Source organism: Anas platyrhynchos, chromosome 33 (genome assembly GCF_047663525.1).
Source record: "Anas platyrhynchos isolate ZD024472 breed Pekin duck chromosome 33, IASCAAS_PekinDuck_T2T, whole genome shotgun sequence".
In the NCBI taxonomy this organism is placed as follows: domain Eukaryota; kingdom Metazoa; phylum Chordata; class Aves; order Anseriformes; family Anatidae; genus Anas; species Anas platyrhynchos.
The window spans coordinates 6,816,762-6,838,005 of NC_092618.1; the positions used below are offsets into that span (position 1 = coordinate 6,816,762).

Genomic DNA, 21,244 nt, shown 5'->3' on the forward strand with positions numbered 1-21,244 from the left:
AATGGAGCCCGGCGGCCCCCCGGGGGCTCCAACCCCACCGCGTCCTCAGGTAGCGCCGGGGCCACCGGGTGACCGGCACCGAAAGCCACCGGGCCACCACCGCCAACGTCAACACCGTGAAGGGGACGCCCAGCGCCGCGTAGGCCAAGCAGAAGGCTTTGCCCCCCGGGGACAGGGGGGCCACGGGGCCGTAGCCTGGGGGGGGGGGGAAAATTTAGGGGGGGGACCCCCCCCGGTAAGTGAAAGGGGAGGGGGGACCCCTGGGGGTGGTGGGGGGAGGTTGGGGGCTTGGTGGTGATGGGGGTCCTGGGCGAACTGGGGGGCTCTGTGGGCTGGGGGGGTCCTGGTGGGGCTGGGGGGGGGCCTGGGGGTCCCAGTGCTAAAGGGGGTCCCAAAACCCATGGGGGTCCTGAGGTTCTCAGGGGGCTCGGTGCCTATGGGGGGCCATGGAGGGTCCTGGTGCCCACGGGGGTCCTGGTGTTCATGGGGGTCCCGGTGTTCTTGGGGGGGTCCCGGGGGGGCCTGGTGCTCAGAGGCGTCCTGGGGGAATTGGTGCTCATGGGGGTCCTGGGGTTCATGGGGGTCCCGGGGGTCTCAATGCCCTTGGGGGGGTCCTGGTGCCCATGGGGTTCTTTAGGAGGGTCCCAATTCGGAGGGGGGGTCCCGATTTGGGGGCGGGGGGGCTCCTTACCCACAGTGGTGAGCAGGGTGGTGGAGAAGAAGAAGGCGGAGGCCAGGTCCCACCGCGGGGTCCTGGAGGCGTTGAGGGTCCCGGGGGGGGTCCCGAGGGTCCGCGCCCCCCCCTCCAGCACCCAGAGCCCCAGGGTGCCCAGCAGCAGCAGCCCCCCCTGGGCCACCGTGTGGCCTTGGGGACGTGGTGGCCATGGGGACATGGTGGATATGGGGACATGGTCATCCTGGGGACATGGTGGCCACGGAGACATGGTGGCCATGGGGATGTGGTGGCCATGGGGACATGGTGGCCTTGGGGACAAGATGGCCGCCGTGGCCAGGAAATGGCCACGACACCTCAGGGACAGCCATAGGGCCACCACGGCCACCGTGTGGCCTTGGGGATGTGGTGGCCACGGAGATGTGGTGGCAACAGGGATGTGGTGGATCTGGGGACATGGTGGTCTTGGGGAAGTGGTAGCCCTGGGGACGTGGTGGCCTTGGGGACAAGATGGCCGCCGTGGCCAGGAAATGGCCACGACACCTCAGGGACAGCCCTAGGGCCACCACGGCCACCGTGCGGCCTTGGGGACGTGGTGGCCTTGGGGATAAGATGGCGCTGGGGACATGGTGGATATGGGGCCGTGGGGGCTATGGGGCCATGGGGGCTATGGGGACGTGGTGGCCCTGGGGACATGGTGGCCTTGGTGACGTCATGGCTTTGGTTGCCATCATGGCTTTGGTGACGTGGTGGCCTTGGTGACGTCATCACCTTGGTGGCACGGTGGCCTTGCTGACATCACACCCTTGCTGACGTCACGGCCCCGCGCGCCCGTCCCCATGGCAACCGCCACTTCCGGCCCCGCCCCGCCGCTCCGCCAACAGCTTCCTCCCGCGCTCCTCACGTGACCGGAAGCGGAAGCGCCATGGAGCCCCCGGGAGCGGCGGCGGGGCTCGGTGCGGACCCCCCGGCGCCCCCCCCCTCCCCCGACCCCCCCTCTCCTCTCCCCGCAGCCCCCAAGCGCCGCGGCCCGGGCCCGGCCCCTCCGCGGATGGCGGAGCCGCGGCCGCTCTTCGACGACACCAGCGGCGGGGCCGCCCCCCCCTCCCCCCCCCACGGCCCGGCCCGGGCCTACGGGGCCCCCCCGGCGGCCCCCCCGGCGTCCTCCGCATCCCGCCTGCCCCCCCCCGCCGCCGCCTTCCTGGCCGAGCCCGTGTCCAGCCTGGCCGCCGCCTACGGCAGCAGCTTGGCCAGCCAGGGCCGGGACATCGTGGACCGGAACGTGAGGAGCGGGATAAGGGGGGGTGGGGGGAGAATTGGGGGGGGTGGGGGGGGGCGGCGGGGGGCTGTGGGGGGCTATAGGGGGCTGCGGGGGGCTACAGGGGGCTATATGGGGCTAGGGGGGCTATAGGGGGCTCTAGGGTGCTATGGGGGGCTATTGGGGGCTACGGGGGGCTATGGGTGGCTACGGGGGGCTGTACTCGGCTCTGGTGAGGCCGCACCTCGAGTACTGTGTTCAGTTTTGGGCCCCTCGCTACAAGAAGGACATGGAGGTGCTTGAGCAGGTCCAGAGAAGGGCGACGAAGCTGGTGAGGGGCCTGGAGAACAAGTCCTACGAGGAGCGGCTGAGGGAGCTGGGCTTGTTCAGCCTGGAGAAGAGGAGGCTCAGGGGCGACCTTATCGCTCTCTACAGATACCTTAAAGGAGGCTGTAGTGAGGTGGGGGTTGGCCTGTTCTCCCACGTGCCTGATGACAGGATGAGGAGGAATGGGCTAAAGTTGCGCCAGGGGAGTTTTAGGTTGGATCTTAGGAAGAACTTCTTTACCGAAAGGGTTGTTAGACACTGGAACAGGCTGCCCAGGGAAGTGGTGGAGTCACCATCCCTGGAAGTCTTTAAAAGACGTTTAGATGTAGAGCTTAGGGATATGGTTTAGTGGGGACTGTTGGCGTTAGGTCAGAGGTTGGACTCGATGATCTTGAGGTCTCTTCCAACCTAGAAATTCTGTGATTCTGTGACTTATTGGCTCAGCTCTGGTCAGCAGAGGGGCCCTTAGCAAACATGGGGCAGCTTCCAGATCCTTCTCACAAAAGCCACTCCTATGGCCCCGTGCTACCAAAACCTTGCCAGGTAAAACCACTACAGGGAGGCGCATCTCATCTGGTGGTAGCAGGCCAGTGTCACATAGACCCTCCCATGATCAGCAAGCCCAAAGTTCTACCAGTTGCACCAGTCCCGAAGCTACGTGTTAATGTGATGAGTCTGCTTGTCAGCTGTTGAGGGATTTCTTGAAACAGCAAAAATCCCATGGCTTGCTGTAGCTGAGCAAACCAAGCTACCAGGGCAACTATGAGAAGTTCCCATGACAGTGTTCCCACATCGCCCAATTGAGGAACTCAGAAAAATATTGTTACCAGTAGCTGGCTTCAAGGACAAGGTCTATGTGACTGCTAATCACAAGGAGGTTGTTTTCTTGCAAGTGGGGTTGTTTTCTTGCAGTTGTTTGTCTGAGTGCTTTTGACCAATAACCTTGTGTGAAACACTGTCCACCCCTGTTAAGTTCTCTATAAAAGTTAGGCTATTCGGGCAATAAAATGGAGCATGATCTGACTCTACTGGTGTCTGTCGTGCTTTCGGCCGTGCTTCCTGCAACAGTCAGCATCGATCCCCCCTATCGGAAGGACAGAGGCAAACACAACCTGTGCCCCTGATCCTTTAAGTAGTCGCCCCGAAGCCCTAAAGCCCCTTTTTTTACTAGGCATTAGTAACAAAAACTTGAACAAGGTGGAGATAAATTAACTTGGCTACAGCATTAAAGATGAGCTTTGCGCAGTGGTCAATTGCTGGCTGGCTTGAGGCGCGTGGCTGAGGGTCTCTAATGAATTGTATGACTGATTCGGGCGCGTGGACAGCGCATGTGGTTACGGGGAAAGTATATGTAGCAGAGAAAAATGGCAATAAAGGCCTTCTGCTCAAGAGGCATCGGGAGACCGTGTCTTTCATCCCTTCAGGTCTGCCCCCTTCCAACTCAGGATATTGTATGATTCCAAGTGTGGAACCCAGCATTTGGCCTTGAATGCCACGCAGCTGGATGCGGCCCGTTGATCCAGCCTGTCAGCCTGTCCAGATCCCCTTGCCCAGCTTGGTGTCGCCCACGAACTTACAGCGCCCGGTGGGGCCCATCCAGCCCAGGCACGTGTCACATGGGACCCTTGGTGACCTCCCTTGGTGACACCCCAGGGGTCCGCCTTATATGACTGCAGCTGTGGCTCGGACCCTCAGCGTCGGTGCACGGCAGTGACGGACAGGGCAGGAGCACTGGGCCTTCGAGGAGTCCCCGAGCATAGCCCACGCCTGCCCGAAGGAGCCTCCGTTTTCTATTTGAGAACTCTCCCACTCCAGAGGCTCCTTCTGAATCTGATGAGGAGGGAGGCATGCCCCCCAGGCAGCCCAGGCTGGCCTGGCAGGAGACCTGGTCTTCTGAGGGCAGCAACCGGCCAGCAGAGGACAGCTTGCTGGCAGAGGACAGCACCCCGGTAGAGGACATTTTGCCGGCAGAGGACAGAAGCCCAGCAGAGGACAGCTTGCTGTCAAAGGGCAGCAGCCCGGTAGAGGACAGCAGCCTGGCAGAGGACAGGAGACCAGCAGAGGACAGCTTAGTGGTAGAGAACAGAGGTTTGACAGAGGACAGCAAGAAGGAGTCGCAGTTGCTGGATCCCAGTGAGTCGTGAGTCCTCTCTGTACCCCTCCCTGCCACTGTAGGGGTGGACAAAAACACCACCTGAACTCCCACTCCATCCACTACCCGTCCCAGTCCCCTAAAGTCCCGCTTGATAGTCTTCAGGCTTCTATCTTCAGTATTATCACTGCCGGCCTGGACTATCAAAAGACGATAGTAATCAGAGGGGAAAACCAGGTTGGGAAGCTTTCTGGCAACGTCCATGACCCTAGCCCCAGGGAGGCAGCAGACTTCCCTACGGGTAGGGTCAGGCTAACAAATAGGGCCCTCTGTTCCCCTCACAAGGAAGTTGCCTTCTCAGGGGAACACAGGGAACTTCTCAGGGTCCTTGGTGGCCTCCAAGTTAGCTCAGCGTCATGGCACCGAGTCACTGTGAAGGAGCTGCTGGAATAACGAGACAACAACCTAGTTCTATTAAAATATATATTGCTCTTTTGAGGACTGCTGCGGGGCTAGCGGCAACACGGCAGTGGAAATCTCCGTCCTGACGTTGCGGTATGCCTTGACGTCAGATTCACGGTGGTTTCAACTGCCAGGGAACGGACCATGGGTTCCGGGTCTTCCTCTGAAGGCTGGAGGACTGCAAAAGAAAGAAGAGCAGAGATGAAAACCCACTCCTTGCAGAGATCCCCAGGCATCCCCTGCAGAGCATGCCAGCCCCACTCGACTCTTCCCCAGGCCAGGAGGAGCAGGAGGGACAAAGGAATCCGTTGAAAGCTGCTGCTCAGCAATGTCCCAAATGCAGCCACCAGTCCTTCCCCACCTGCGCACCACAGGTCAAGTGGGGCACCTTCACAAGCTGGTTCCCTCACCACCTGCCTCCATCCCTTGGGAGGATTCACACACTCCAGGAATCTCCTGGACTCTTTCCTCTCGCTATTGTGCTTCCCCATGAGAGCAAGGGCTAGCAATCGTGACCCTGCTCCTAGCTGCTTGTAGGCTGTCTCATCTCCCTCTTCGTCCTGGTTGCGTGCTCTACAACAGGCTCCCACCTCTCGTTCCTATAGGTGCATTGCTCCTCCGCCCCGAAGCATTTCCCTGGAGCAGGGCAAGGCACGGGGGCCTCTGCCGCTGTCCCCCCAGCCCTAGCACACCCCCCACTGCCCTCACTCACCGCTGAGGATTTCATTCAGCTTCTTCTTGCTCTGGTCCTCGCAGTAGCGCGCAGCAAGACCTAGACACAGAGATCCCATCAGAGCCCCTCTCCCCAGCACGCTCCCAGCAGCGCAGCCCCTGGCCTGGCCAGCCAGGCTGTGCCCCCTCCTGCACCCTGGAGCAAGGGCCCAGTCGGGGGGCTCTGGGGGCAACAGGGCAGTGCCTGGGGCTGCCAAAGGCTGCCCCAAGAGGGACCCAGGGGCTGGGCTCACCAATGAATCTGACGGCCTCAAGTCGCACAAGGGTCTGAGTGGCCTTCAGGTAGGGCTGGCTCTGCTGCAGGTATTCTTCTACTCTGCCTCTGTCCTGCTGCAGCTGGAGAGAGAGAGAACGCAGGGTCTTGCACACCCTCTCCAGGGTCTCCTCCAGCATCCTGGGGGCAGGGAGGGCAGAGGGGCCTCCAGAAGAGCCCCCTGGGGCTCTGTGCTGGCAGGAAGGGAGCGAGGATGCGGCTGCAGGCAGCGGGCTCTGGCCGGGCGCGTTTGCCCAGCTGGGGCAAACCAAGTTGGGTCCTTACCAAGCACTCCCCGATCCTCCACGCCTGTTCTGTCTGGGCCAAGCGCTTCAGCTCCTTGCATCGCAGAAACTCTGCAGCCACGGCGAGAGCTTCCCCAGAGGCCTGCGGAGCAGCAGAGGTTGGGAGGTAGCAGCACAGCCTTGGGAAGGAGACCCTCTGTCCCCTCCTCTTGGCAGGGCTGCGAGCCTTTCCCAGCGCGTTATGGGAGGCTGTGGTGGGGGGCAGCGTGCACTGGGTTCAGTGGCCAAGGCAAGGCCACGGGACAGCCACCATCGGAGGCAGCTCATGCTGCCGGCCAGAGATCCCCCACAGCAACCCTGTGGCATCAGCACACCCTTGCCCACATAACTGCTCAGCTCTGAGATCTGTACCTTTGCTACGCTCTCACTCTGGTCTCTCATGTGAAAGTAGAGTGGGAGAAGGCTCCTGTGCACCGTCCTCTTCATTTCCTTCTTCCTTTGCCGCAGCACAGCCTCCACCACGGCTTGGAAGAGGCAGATGGAGTGCTCCTGCACCTGGCTGGACGCCTGGCAGGGAGGAGGACAGGAGGAATTTCAGCATTAGCGTGGCCGATGTGAAGGGAGCTCCCAGCACTGTGAGATGCTTCAGTGCTGGATCCTTCCCAGAGGAGCTGCTCAGGGGCAGCTGCAAGGCCTGGTGCCCGTGAAGGGCAACGCAATCGGTTGCCATCGCAGGCTGCCCGCCAGCCACCCCACTTTCGCCACCAGCCGCACCAGCCATGCCCAAGCAGAGCTCCCCAGCGCCTGGGCTGACGAGGAGACTGGGAAGGCCCTGCCTGAGTGCTGCCCACAGGGCCGGGCTGAAGGGCAGCCCTCGTTACAGGGGGCCCAGCTGAGGGCTCGGGCTCCCGCAGCACACTTACGTGGTCAAAGAGTGGCAGGAGCTTCTCAGCCAGCTGCAGAGCCGGGCCACTGGCCTCCCTCCTCTCCACATGAGTCATCACGTTTCTCAGCACAAGCAGGGCCTTCAGCACCACGTCTGTGTTGGTGTCCTGCAGGGCCTCCAGGATGTCTGGCAGCAAGACCTGAATTTTCCTTGCCTGTAGGAAAGACACCATTTCCCTTCCGTGAGGCAGTGAGAGACCACCCTGGGCAAAGGGCTCTGGTTCCTGAGCACCAGCCTCCTGCCTTGCTTCCTGGCAGCGGGGAGGGACGGGAGGGCAGAAGAGCAAAGCCCCAGGCTGCCAACATGGCTTTGCTTGACGATGGCGCGCTCACCTTCTTAGGGCTCTCTGACACGGTGCAGAGCCCTTTCAGAACCAAAAAGCGCATCTCTGGTCTTGGGTGCCTCAGGTAGCTCAGGAGGTGCACTGGGTTACCAAACTCATGAGTGTAATTATGGGCCAGCAACTGCAAGAAAGAGCAGTGAGAGCCTGGCAGGGCCTGCAGGGCTCCCTGCAGCCTCTTCTCCCACCTTTGGGCAGGGATGGGGCAGCGCCAGCTGGCACCAAAGAGGCACCAGGCGCGGGGAGCTACGGGGGCTTGCCGGCCCCAGGGACCATGTGTCCGTACGTCCTGCGGGAGCTGGCAGTTTGGGGGTAGATGGGCACAGGGCTGTGCCTGTGTGCCTGAAGGGGCACACGTAGCCCTGCTGGGAGCAAGGTTTCATCTGGGAACTCACAGCCAAGCGACGGATGCACGTGTCTTCGGTGACTTCCTTGCACCACTGGCACAGCGGGATGCCTTGCAACACGATGTTTAAAACATTCTCCAAGGTCCTCGGCATGGCCAGGATCACCTCCCACATGGCCAGGTCAGTGCTGCAAGCCCAGAATACTCTGTCAGTGAGGCTGCCTCAGCCGCAGGGCCACAAACTGGGCCAGCCCCAGAGGACCCAGGCTGTCCTGCAGCCCCTGTGACTTGGGGAGCACTGAGGGCCCAGCCTGGGCAGGCAGGAGGGGGCTGAGCTGGTGTTCCCTGGGGGCAGGGGGACTCTGGGCTGCCTTGGACAGCTGGGCTGCTGCAGCCCTGGCTGGCCCAGTAGGGCTGGAACACATTGGTGGGAAGGAGGGCTGTGCTCCTTGGGGATGTCCTGCTCTTTGCCATTGGTGTGGCAAGCAGAGAGTCTCCAGGTGCATCTCCCGACGCGGAACAAGCCCTCAAGGATGTTAAGGCCAGGACCTGTCACGTGGTGGAGAGAACTGCAGCAGGTTCTCAACTTCTTCCCTGGACATCATGTTGGTCAGCTTGAGAAGCAGGGAGTCCAGGCACTGCCGCGCCGATGCCGTGTGGATGCTGCCCAGGTTTCTCCTGATGCGCTCCATGATTGTTGGCACCTTGGGGGACAAAGTGGGAATGGTGTTGCCAGCAGACCGCAGCCATTGCCACAGCTGCCACTCAAACTTTGGCCCCTTCCATTGCTCTCTGCTGGCTTCAGGTGGCTTCTGGAGCCCAAGAGACCCCGATGTGCGAGGGAGGCAGGGAGGGAGGCAGGGAAGGAGAGAGGAACCATGCCTGGAAGAGCTCAAGGGCAGGGCCATGGCCACAGGCCACTTACATCTGTCAGCCAGTAGAAAGGGTCCTCCAAGGCTGCGTCCAGCACGCTGCAGGCCCCCTGCTTGTCATGGATGCTGGAGTCTGGTAAAGCTTCCAGGGCTGTGAGGATGATGTCCAGCCTCTCAGCAGGGAAGAGATGTCCTCGAAACCGCTGTGGGAAGAAGGAGGAGCGAAGACATGCCTCACTGAGTGTCCCAAGGGTGCTGCTTAGCTGAGCAGCAAGGGCAGCTCTGGAGAGAGGGCCCTCGGGGGAAGGGGTGAGGATGGGGCATATGGGGCCAGAGTGCTGGCCCTGCAGGTAACCAGGGCTTGCTGGTGGCCAGGAGGGCTGGAGCTGCTGCCGGGACACAGGGGAGCAGCCTTCGCATAGCCCCAGCCTGGGGACAAGAGGAACCCTCTCAGCAGGGCGAGTGAGGCCGTGCCAGCCCCACCGGTTCTGGACCCCTTTGCTCACACGAGATGCCTGCTGATGCTGCGGACAAGATCCCCAGCAAGGCCAGAGCTCATTACCTTGGCAATTTCACACGGAGTTGATGTTATAGAAAATGGAAGTTTTGCATACTCCAATTTCTTGTGTCTCACTGCATAATTTACCATGTCCGCTCTCAATATGCATTCTAAACAGGGGGAAACAGCGAAGAGTCAGTAGGGAAGAGCATCTTTGCCAACAAGCTTGCCAAATGGTGAAAAGCACTTTCACTAGGAATGGCTGAGGAGGGAGGCTCAGACCCCCGGCGAGGAGAGTGGTGGGCAGGGATGTAAAGCACAAGGTGAGGAGTGCTGGGAGCAAGAGGGACCTCAGGGATGATGCAGAAGGAGGAGAAGCAATGGCGTTGGGTGCCGTGGGGGTAGCAGCGTGTCACAGACCCCCTTCTGCTCGGGGTCAGGATGTGCAGGAAGCCCCCTGACACCTGCCTTTAAGACGGCAGGGAGCAAACAGTCAGGGAGCATTCTGGAGGGCGTCACCATCCCTGGTGATGCACGGCTGGCTCTGCTGTTCACTCCTCGGGGAAGATGCGGTTTGGGAAGTGCTCATCGATTGATGGCTTAGACTGGGGGACACCACAAAACAGCGTGGTAGGTGATCTGGGGAGGGTTGGGAAGGACAGCAGCAGAGAACTGCTCCTGGACGGCAGGTGAGCGTCTAGCTTCTGCGGAAAACGATAGCCAGAATGCTGCGGGAAGCTGCTGTGAGGAGCAGAGGAGGCCAGGGAACCTGGCAGAATTCCGTGAGCAGCCTCCACCAAGCACAAAAACAATCCTTCACAATACTCACAGAATCACAGAATTTCTAGGTTGGAAGAGACCTCAAGATCATCGAGTCCAACCTCTAACCTAACACTAACAGTCCCCACTAAACTCGGGGAAAACAAGTAGACAAATCAGTAGATGTTTGTGTGCAGACGGACGCTGCCCACCACACCTTCTTACCTCTTCCTTTTCTGATGATTTTGTATATGTGAGAAAGAGTTTCTAAAGCTGTGAATCTGATGGAATCTTTGTCACTGGTGAAAATGAAGAGGATGCCCAGCAGCTGTCCCAGGATGGGGATGTAGGGCTCTGTGGGCTCATCATCGCTATAGTTTTCATAGTCATCTGTGATCTGGGTGAGGAAGGGAGGAGAGACAAAGGGCTTAGTGGAGGCAGAGCCGGTCCCTGAGAGAGCACAGCCTGGGAAGGGAAGAGCAGGGGCGAAGAAGGGACGAAGACCCTCGATTCACGGTTCTGAGGCACTCACGTGCATCGAGGCTTGCCTCACAGGCACCCCTGAGTGGCAGGATGCTCTGGGATGCAGGAAAGGGTGGAGGGTTCCTTGTGCCTTACCTCGGCCTCAAAATACAAGAGGATGAAATCACCCAGCCTCTCAATCATCCTCACAGCTCTCTCACGCACAGCTGGGTTTTTGGAGTGGGCAAAGTGCAGCAGCGCCTGCGAGGAGAGAAGTTGCTGGGTTGACAGTGGTCTGCAAATGAGACCTGAGAGGATTCTTTGGAAATTCTTTGCAAATGCCAAACCTTCAACATATTCTCCAACTCTGTGCTGAAACTGGCGATGGGGAAGTTGCGTACGAAGGCCGCCAGCATGGTGTCCATGGCTTTCATAGTCTGCAGGGAGGACAGAAGAGCATCGAATTATTTCTGTGGCCCTCCTCACCCCCAGGAGCTGGCTCTGAGCCCCTCGGGAGTTCAGGGGTGGCTTTGGGGCTAAAAAGCTGCTGTGTGCAGACCTCCTGCAGCACAAGATCAGGTCGGGGAAGGGGAAGGGGTGAGGCTGGGAAAGCAAATCTGGGCCCCGGCCCTGCACTGGTCTCTGGTTGTGTCAGCACGGGGAAGCAAGGCAGCAGCTCAGCAGGACTGGGGGTGCCGGTACCTCACCCAGCACATACCTCGGTGTAGAGCACTCCTGTCTCTGGCACATCTGACACGGGAGGCAGAAAGAAGATGCTCTTGCAGCACACAAGCAGGAGTCTCTTCTTTTTGCCACGCAGTGCTGTCGGTATGGTGTTGCTGAAGGAGAGAGAGAGAGGAGCCTGTTGGACGCAGTGCCTCGAGGCTTATGAAGGAGGACACGGACCTTGGCCAGGCATCCCTGGGAGGGACGGGCAGCCTCCCTGCCAGCTTCAGGGCCACCAGGACATTGCCACCAGGGGCTGGGCACGCACCTGAGGAGGGCGACAGTCTCCATGGCCTTCTGCCGGAATGCTGTGCGCAAGCTGTCCATGGGCTCCTTTTCCAGCAGCGCCTGCAGAGCACAAGCAGGATGAGACCTTGGAGCCGCCGGCACCCAGCAGCAGCAGAGCCAGCGCTGCCCCAGCCCTCGCCTCCCAGGGGGCTGGTGCCGGGGGGCCTTGCCCCTTCCCCAACCCGCTGCGCATCCTCTCACCATGATGTTCTCCACCAGCTTATGTTTGCTGCAGAAGTCATGCAAGTTCATTGGCACACCCCTCTCTGTGACACATCTGCACAGATCGCAGATTTTGCTGAGGAACAGCATCTTCTGCTCCTCGTCGTCCTGGCAGCCACAAAGACACCAACAGAGCATTAGGGGGACACCCACGGCCAGCAGGACCAAAGCCTTGAGGGGTCTGGGGCTGTGTGGGACCCCTGGAGGGCAGCGCCAGGAGCACAGCTGTGATGCAAGCGGCTGCCATTACCTTTTCTGTGCCTCTGACATACGCCCTGATGAATTCCACGGCCTTGTCTCTGCACAGTTTCCATGCCTTACCTGGAAAGGAGGAAAGCAAAGAGTGCTGCAGAGAGGGGCTGAATGCAGGGGTGAGGAGAGGAAGGGCCCCAGCCCCAGAAGGCCGTGGGGAGGCCGCGGGGATGCCCAGAGGCTGCAGCAGCTCCGCTGGGAAGAGAGGCTGAGGGAGCTGGGCTTGTGGAGCCTGGAGAAGGCTGCGGGGGGACCTCGCTGCGGCCTCCCCGTGCCCAAAGGGGCCTCCAGGAAAGCTGGGGGGGGATCTTCATCATGGACTGCAGCGACAGGACAAGGGGTGACGGCCTTAACCTCAAAGAGGGCAGGTTTCTTTCGGACAGGCAGGGATTTCTCTCCTTCACGCCCAGGGCAGTGAGGCCTTGGCGCAGGCTGCGGTGCCCCCTCCCTGGCACTGCCCACGGCCAGGCTGGGTGGGCTTTGGGCAGCCTGGGCTGGGGGGAAGCATCGTGATCGCCGAGGTCCCCCCCAGCCCAAAGCGTCCTGGCATTCTGTGGTGCTGCGGAGGAAGCTCGGCCCCGTCAGCCCAAGCGCCGCTTTACCCAGGGAAGGAGTCCTGGAGTCAGGCAGGGGTCTCTGTGTCCCCAACCCTCCCCACCCCATCCCGAAGACCCTGACTCACTGGGATCCAGCCACTGTACGTCGTCCTGGCTCTCCTCTACCTGGCTGCTGCCCGCTGCCTGAGCAATGGCCTCTGCCAGCAAAATGGCCTCTGCCAGGCTGCTGTCCTCTTCCGGGAAAAAGGCCTCGACTGGGGTGCTGTCCTCTGCCAGCAAGCTGTCCTCTGCTGGCCAGTTGCTGCCCCTAGAAGACCAGGTCTCCTGCCAGGCCAGCCTGGGCTGCCTGGGGGGCATGCCTCCCTCCTCATCCCCTTCAGAAGCAGCCTTTGGAGTGGGAGAGCTCACAAGGAGAAACCGGCATCTCCTCCGGGCGGGCGGTTGCGGCATTGTGGGACGTGGGCTATGCTCGGGGACTCCTCGAAGGCCCTGTGCTCCTGCCCTGTCCGTCACTGCCGTGCACCGACACTGAGGGTCCGAGCCACGGCTGCGCTCTTATAAGGCGGAGCCCTGGGGTGTCACCAAGTGACGTCACAATGGGTGCCACTGTGACACGCGCCTGGGCTGGGTGGGCACCCATTGTGACGTCACTTGGTGACACCCCAGGGTGCTGCCTGACGCGAGCGCAGCCGTCCTGCTTCCCAGGACGTGGCTGAACACCGCTCGTTGATGGGAAGTAGAGAATAATTTTTTTTTCCCTCTCTCCGTGCTCCCGCGCGGACTGATTGTTTCTTTTGTTTCGTTTTTTTTTTTTCCTCCCCATTCCCTTTCCATTTAATTAAACCTTTCTCATCTCAAACCTCGAGTTCTCTGTGTTGTATTTTCTCCCCCTTCCTCTTTGAGGAGAGGGGCAGTGAGAGAGCGGTTGTGGTGGAGCTCGGCTGCCCACCTGAGTAAAACCACCACACTTTGTCCCAGCAGCTGCGGTGCCTTGTGAGGGGCTGGGGCTGGGGTGGCCGTGCCCAGAGCCCTGCAGCAGCCTGTGGAGGGCATTGCCCTGGGGCCAGCCCAGCCTGGGCTGCTGGGCTGGGCTGGGCTGGAGAGAGGGCAGGGTGGTGGGGAGAGGTGGGCAGGGGCCGGGCTGGGCTGGGCAGTGCCCGGCAGAGCACTTTGTTGACTTTGATGACTTTCACCTATTTCTTTGAGGACTGTAGACACCCGTCTCTGTTCACCACCTTGCTCTCATCCCAGCATTTCCATCATTTCACCAGTGTCTCATCAACCCTCCCCAGCTGCTCCTTCTCACACAAAGCCATGCTCTGATCACAGACGCTCTTTGGGTGACCTCTGGCAACGCAGCACAACACTCTGAGGGACAGTTCTTCCTCCTCGTGGCCAGCACCAACATTCCAAAGTGCACTTTGTGGCAGTTTTTTCTCTCCTACTCTTTTCTACTACAAAAGAAAGCTCCATCAGGGTGGAACCCCCTCCTAAAGTAGGCATCCCAATCCATCAGGCTCCTTGCGGCCTGTCAGCCAACCAGACAGAAGTCACCGCACCAGCATCTTCCAAGCCATGGGCCTGCTGCTGTCCAGTCATGGACTCAAGCAGAAGGGACAGGACAACCCATATGTGGGCCTTCTTTCTGCATGGGTCCTCCTGGGTATGTAGGCAGAGGGGATCCCACAGTCAGCATGCCAGCCAGGTGCCTTTTGCTGGCCTACCAGGGCCACTGGCAGATGTCAGCCGAAAAGTACCGATCCCAGCTCTAAGTCAAGGGTGACCTGCCACCTACAGACAGAAGTGACCTCTCAGTCCCTTTCTGTGACATGTTCCTGCTGCTGCCCTATCTTCTGCAGGGACAGAAGTGACCTTACCGTCACTGCCACAGTCACATTGCTCCTGCTGGTGCAGGACTTCCTGAGGCAGAGCTGAGCTCATCAGAGCATTCTCCCCTGTCTCCTCCTTGTGGCCCACAATCTGATGAGATCCATGGCCCCTCACATTCAGCTTTGAGTGCCATGACTGCAGAGCAACCTCATGGTTCCTGCCCTGTCCCAAGGGATGACGGGCCTAAAGTTAAGGCTTAGTAGAGGGGCTGAAGGTGAGGAGGTTAATGCACAGGAACAGGGGTTTTGGGTGTTAGGTGTTCATGTATATGACTAGGGACTAGGGCCCACCTTACTGGGTTAAAGATTAAGCAAAGTTTGAATGGGAATGTTTTGGTATTCTTATGTGGGTATCAGGTCTGTGTTTAGGGTATGGACAAGCTTTGTGGTTTAGGGTTTTGTTTAGGTCTCTCAGGCAGTTTCCTAGGGTTAAAAAGAGCATTTTAATGCTAGTGTTAAGGTCAGGGATCAGAGTGATTAAGAGAGTAAAAACAAGGGGAAGGGGCTATGTGATGAATTTTGGCTTCAAGGGATGCGTTGAGGTCAGGCATTAGAGTAGTGGATTCCTGACAGTGTGTACAGTAGCATTTAGGTTTAAGGATTAATGTTGCTGGTTAAAATAGGACAAGGTCTTTACATGACTCTTTTAAGTCAGTGCTACAGCAGAATCAACATTGCCTGAACCTTCTAGCCTCCCAGAAATCATTGATTCCTGCTGGCCTCTACTCTCTCCCAAATCTCACATTTCTCCTGGCCAGGCTTCTTCTGACCTCCCCATATCAGTCATCTTCTTAGGGGTAGTTTTCTGATGGCTTTCATGATCTCACAGTGTCTGTCTTACCTCTGTTGGCTACTCCTTTCTTAAGACAGACGCAGCACCGAAGCCAGGATGGAAAAGAACATAAAGGCTGCAGGAACACCCTGCACAATGTGCCCTGCAGCTCCGTACCACGCTAAAAATTTGTTTCCTGCCTCCAGCTTTTGGATATAGAATGGCTCCTATGCAGCCAGGGTGACTTTTTCCAGGCCCTCGTGCATGGTTCAGTTTACCCCAGGCATCTTGGAGGCAGTGGCCCCCTCTGTGTTGAAAACTGAAAGCAGTCCTGAAGGATGACTTCAGGCAAAAGCTGACACCTCTGACATGACAAGCCCTATCCAAGACCTCTTCCTTTATGGGGCCTACCAGGTACTCGGAAAGAGCGGATCTCACAAACTACAGGCACAGCAAGTGCCTTCTGCTTGCCTTTCAGGTACTTTTGCAGATATGAGCCTAATGGCATAGATCCCAGCCGGGAGTCAAGGGATGAGCTGCCAGCTATTTCTCCAAGAAGCCACCTCAAAGGCCATTTAACAGCCATTCACTTCCTGCTGGACTTAGAATTTCTGAGGCACCACCGCCTCATAATATCATACCTACAAAACACCCCCTTTTTGGCCTAGGACCTGCCCAGGTAGAAGTGATCTGATTGTGATCCTTCAAGCCCATGGCACTGCTGCTGGGCTCCCAGACCCTCTGATGCATGTGAACCAGTTCCGTGCCAGTTCTGGGAGGTGCTAGGGCAGGTGGGACCTTGCAGGCAATGTTCCAGCCCCATGACTGTTGTTGGTCTCTCAGCTCCTTGCACACAGCAAAGATCACTCTGACATGCAGATGTTGTGTGCCTGAAGCTGGCCTAGAAGACACTCTGGGAAGCGCCCTCCCAGCCCCTGCCCCAGCCCGAGCTGGCGGTGCTGCTCTGCAGAGCAAGGGGGCTGTGGTGCCCAGGGCACGGGGACACTCTGCAGGGCCATGCTGGGCAGGCTGGGAGGCAGACCCAGCTCATGGGGTCACTGTCATTGCCCAAGGCTGCAAGGAATCAGTCACCAGCCTCCTTTGCTGGGGCTACTGCGTGTCCTGGGGCTGCAGAGCTCTCCTCTGCCTGTTGGCAGCAGCTTGAGCACTTGAGCTCTGCTAAATTCACCTTGCACAGGCTCATGCTCTGCGGGCTCCACCTGTTTTATGGGCTCATGCTGCTCCGGCCAATACCCTGGACTCTGCTGGCAGATGCTAATTCCCTCTGCAAGAAACATTAACCTGCCAGCAGTCCCAGCACAGCCCCACAACAGCACTGGCACCAAGCTCCAGGAGCAGCCGGGCCTGGCCCCACCAGCAGGAGAGGGCGGCAGAGGCAAGAGAGCAGCTTGGCATGCCCCAAGCGCTGGTGCTCCCTGGCTGTGCTGCTGGAATGGGACTCTTTTCCTCTGCAAATGGGCACTGCCCCAGCAGAGCCAGACCAGGTCTCAGAGGAAGGACATCAGACAAAGAAGGCAGTGTAGGCTGTTTTATTTCGTTAAAAGTTCACAGAGACCGTAATTCCACATGGACAGAGACTCAGTACATACACTAAACACACGTACAGAATTGGGAGTGGGACAAAAATGACATTTTATTGGGCAACCTAACCTGAAAAAAAAAAAAAGAAAAAAAAAACAAAACAAAACACAAAACTAAGTAATACCAGTACTAAAAATACACACTCACACACACAAAAACAACAAAAAAGGGAATATAGGTTGTTCTGTGTAAGTGATATTCTGAGTAATCTGCAGAAACAGACTGTGAAATTATTGTTTCCGAAGCAAATCAAGTCATCAGTTTCCACAAGGCATTCTTGAGGTCCTTGTTCCTCATGCTGTAGATGAAGGGGTTCACTGCTGGAGCCACCACCGAGAATAGAGCGGCCACCAACAGGTCCAGGGATGGAGAGGAGATGGAGGGGGGCTTCAGGTAGGCAAACATGCCAGTGCTGACAGTCAGAGAGACCACAACCAGATGAGGGAGGCACGTGGAAAAGGCTTTGTGCTGGTCCTTCTCAGAGGGAATCCTCAGCACAGCCCTGAAAATCCGTATATAGGACAACATAATGAAAACAAAACAAGCAAAGATTAAAGAAAGAGTAAATAAGAGTACAGCAACTTCCCTGAGGTAGGCATCTGAGCAGGAGAGCTTGAGGATCTGGGGGATCTCACAGAAGAACTGGGCCACTGCGTTTCCAAGGCAGAGGGACAGGGAAAATGTATTGGCTGTGTGCAGGACAGCACTGAGAAAGCCACTGCCCCAGGCAGCTGCTGCCATCTGGGCACAAGCTCTGCTGCCCAGGAGGCTCCCGTAGTGCAGGGGCTTGCAGATGGCAACGTAGCGGTCGTAGGCCATGACGGTGAGGAGGGAATACTCTGCTCCAACCAAGAAGACAAAAAAGAAGACCTGTGCAGCACACCCGTGGTAAGAGATGGCCCTGGTGTCCCAGAGGGCATTGGCCATGCCTTTGGGCAGAGTGGTGGAGATGCAGCCCAGGTCGAGAAGGGCGAGGTTGAGGAGGAAGAAGTACATGGGGGTGTGGAGGCGGTGGTCGCAGGCTACGGCGGTGAGGATGAGGCCGTTGCCCAGGAGGGCAGCCAGGGAGATGGCCAGGAAGAGCACGAAGTGCAGGAGCCGCAGCTCGCGCGTGTCTGCGAATGCCAGCAGGAGGAACTCGCTCACAGAGCTGCTGTTGGGCATTTGCTGACTTTGGACACAGGTATCTTTGAAGAGGAGAAAAAAAAATAGAACAGACTTCAATGAGGAAAACCTATTTCATCTCCTGGAAAGCCCGCAGCTTTCTGCAGCTCTCTTGCTTGAGCTCTGGGTGGTGCTGGCTGCGTGTGACACTGGGAGCAGGGGCTGCTGTGGGCTCCAGAGGAGTCCTTCCTGCTGTGCAGCAGGAGGGAAGCAGGACCGTGGGGGAAACTCAAGTGCAGTCCACTTGTCAGATCAATGAGCCATGCAGTCTTTTTGCAAACAACTCATCCGACCACACTGTAGAGCAAGAGAGATTTTATTTGCTGTATTTTCTTATAATTCCCCCTGTAATGCTTAGGACACCGATCATACTCGTGTTACGCTGAGAAAAAAACGGAGACAGCTGAGAGCAGAGAAGCCCCAGTCCGAGTGAGGCTGGACAGAATCCTTACCTTGGCCCTGGGGGCCTGAGCAGGATCTCAGCTCTTCCCCCCTAGCCAGGGCTGCCGAGGCCTCACTCCAGCTGCCCACAGACAGACATCCAGCAGCACGGACATGGCCTTAGCAAGGAGGTGTCTTCTCCTTGGGACGCCTGCATGCCACAAGGATGCCACGAGAGAGCTGCATCCTGCTGGAGAGCAGCCTGAAGCCCAGGAAAACACCCCACAGACAGGTGAATATCCACACGCTGGGGTATTCCAGTATCCCAGGCACACAACATGCTGTACCTAGAGGATTCTTGGCCACTCTGTTCCTGCTGATCTTGGCCAAACTCTTCTTTCCCCCGCCTGTGCTCACAGACCCCATCCCATGCGGCTGTGCTCAGCGCTGCCCTGCAGCACCCTGCCACCACCAGGGCCCTGCCAAGGGGCACCTCCATGCAGCAGGAGCTATGGGGCAGCTGACAGAGAGCCCTGCATCACCAGCAGGGTGTTCGAGGCTTCTAGGGTGTCAGGGGCACCTGGCTTAGGCCACTCCAAGGGGCTTCTGCCAGACTTCCTCACCTCGCAGTGCAATCCAGCAGGACTCTCACAGCCTACTGCATTGCCCACCGCCCTCCCAGAAACAAGACCCTTCCAGGAGCTGCAGCTGCATGGCCCTGCAGCCAGAGACTTACCTTGTCAAGGGCTGTGCAGGTTTCTCCTGCAGGCAGCTCTCAGCACCCTCCCACTCCCAACTGCCTCCAACCTGTGAGGAATGTTTTAACAATTCCAATTCGTGTCCATAAATTCGTGTCCATAAAGAATAATTCTGTTTGAATCCTGTCTGCCTCTGTTTGAATCCTGTCTGCCTCTGGGCCCTGCACTGGCAGTTTAATTCTTGAACCACAGATGCAGTGTGTCCCAGTCTCCCCCTCATTCCAGTCAATTTATCAAGTCTTCAGAAAACACTCCTTAAATTTATGAACCTGTTTGCTTTTGTTATTCCTGACTTCTAGTTCTAACAGTTACAGTTTTTTTCTGTCTTCTTCGAGATTGATTTAACACTGCTATAGATGTTATGTAGATGACTGTAAATAGCTGGGAAAGAATGTTTTAATTGCTCGTGAGTCGTCAACCTGTTTGGGAGTTTCAGAACAACTGATAATAACTGGTGACTGCTGGTGACTGTTATGAGATCCTTGGTATCTGGCCAGGGGGGCCAAGAGATTAAGAGGAAGAAAAAAGAAGCTGAAGGACGGTTGGGAGACAAGACCTGCGGAGAGTGTACAGAGAGTGTTCCATAAACTTGGAATAGTGCCGAGTAAGTACAAAGGGTGAGAGGAAGACTACGAGCCTTCAGCATGAAAGACCCCTAGAGACCCCCAGAGGAGACTGATGCGCATGCTCCAGTAGGAGGAACTGGACCCCAGAAGCTAATTATAATAATCTACTTTTTTAGAAGTAGTAATGAATATGTATTAGTCTAGGTGCATAAAAATCAGCTGCTTGATGTAACTGGTGTGCGTCCTGGTGGAGTGGAGACTCCCGGCGCACCCAGCGCTGTTTGCTTACCTCTATTCCTTTATATTCTTTTAATAAATCCTATTTTTTTATTTAATCCTAATTTGAATCCTGAGCCATTTATAACAAACCCCTCTCTCCTCTCCTCTCCCCATGGGGGTCAGAGCCCCCAGCCCTTCTGCGCTGTGCAGAGGAGCTGCTCCTGGGCAGAGCTGTCTCTCTGCACCAGGGCCCTCTTGCCAGGAGCTCTCCCTGTCCCAGGAGCCCAGCCCAGATCAGCAGCAGAGGCATTGGAATCAGCCCTCTGGGGGCTTTGGCGATGAGCCCATGAACCTCAGGCACTGAGAGTGCGTTGAAGAAATCTCTCAAGAAATCCAAGGCAGATGCAAGTTTCCTGCAGTGTCCCCCTGAGGGGGGACTCTGCTGGCACTGACACAGCCTCCCTTGGAGCTCATTAGAGCAGAACACTGGAGGCAGTGAGGACAGGTAGACAAATGTGAAGGTGACACTGATGTATTGAAAAACAGGCTTTGACCCCAGGCTCCTGGGAAGGGAGACCCTTTCCCTTCACACAGGAGCTCAGGGCTCTTCCTGGGCAGTAGGAGATGGGGATGTCCATGGCCCAGTGCAGGAGAAGGGTACGACTCCTGCCTGGTTCATGGCTGGTGAGGAGGCAATGAGACCCTGGTGCTTTAACAAGAAGCTGCCTCCTCATAGGCCTCGCTGTCGGAGACAAGAGCCCTAGCCATTGACACACAGACCTCAGGCCTGTTGGGACTTTCAGCCTTTCCAGTGTGCTTGCTCCTCTCCACACCAGGCTGTCCAAGAGATTCACAGACCTGCACCTCTTTCCCTGCTGGCTGTGTGGTGTCTCATCAGATCGGAGCCGAGCATGGTAACTTACATTTTCTTGGTGGCCATGCTCCTCATAAGGCAGCTCTGTAGGAAGTTGGCCTGGTTCCTGGTGAGCTCCTGGTGAGCTCGTATGGCATCCCTCGTGGTGCCCAGGCCCTCCTCCTCCTGGGCACTGCTCACTCAGCAGGGTCCCAGTCTGCCCTGATGTGTGGGGTTCCTCTTCCTCTGGTGCAGGATGAGGCTTTTCTTCTTGTAAATGTCAAGAGGTTTCTGTAGGCAAAATCCTGCAGTTTCTCAAGGTTCCCCTGGACAGATGCTCCATTCTTTCATCTGTTAATTTCTGCAGGAAGATGGCTCCCCCTGATTGTGCTGTCTCTCACAAGATAGCATCAATGAGGTGTTAGTAGATATTGTGGACAGTAGAGGAGTAACCAGTTGAACAGAATTGCAGCACAGACTCACAGAAGGCTGGTGGATGGAAGGCTGCCAGATTCCACCTTTTCTGTGCTTCTCATGTATGCTGTCATTTTGTCTGAAGCTGTGTCCTAAATGTTGTTAGGGTGGGCAAGGACAAAATTGGAAGGGCCAGACCCTAGCGGAGATCAATCTATCTATTGCTGTCAGAGACAATAAGAAAGGTTTTTATAATGAAAGGAGAGCAGAGGGGAAGGGAGGGGAGGGGAGGGAAAAGAGAATCTTCATCCTTTA

The 21,244-nt window shown here is 57.5% G+C and overlaps 1 protein-coding gene across 1 annotated transcript in view; it reads left to right on the forward strand.

Moving 5' to 3' along the window:
- The first annotated feature begins 343 nt into the window (after window positions 1-343).
- LOC140000349 (protein YIF1B-like) overlaps window positions 344-21,244 on the forward strand; it is a 57,885-nt gene continuing 36,984 nt past the window's right edge. The window contains exons 1-2 of the mRNA XM_072030214.1: window positions 344-1,629; window positions 1,687-1,955. Of these exons, the coding sequence (XP_071886315.1) occupies window positions 1,599-1,629; window positions 1,687-1,955 (300 nt within the window). The 5' untranslated portion in view covers window positions 344-1,598. The remainder of the gene's footprint in view (window positions 1,630-1,686; window positions 1,956-21,244) is intronic.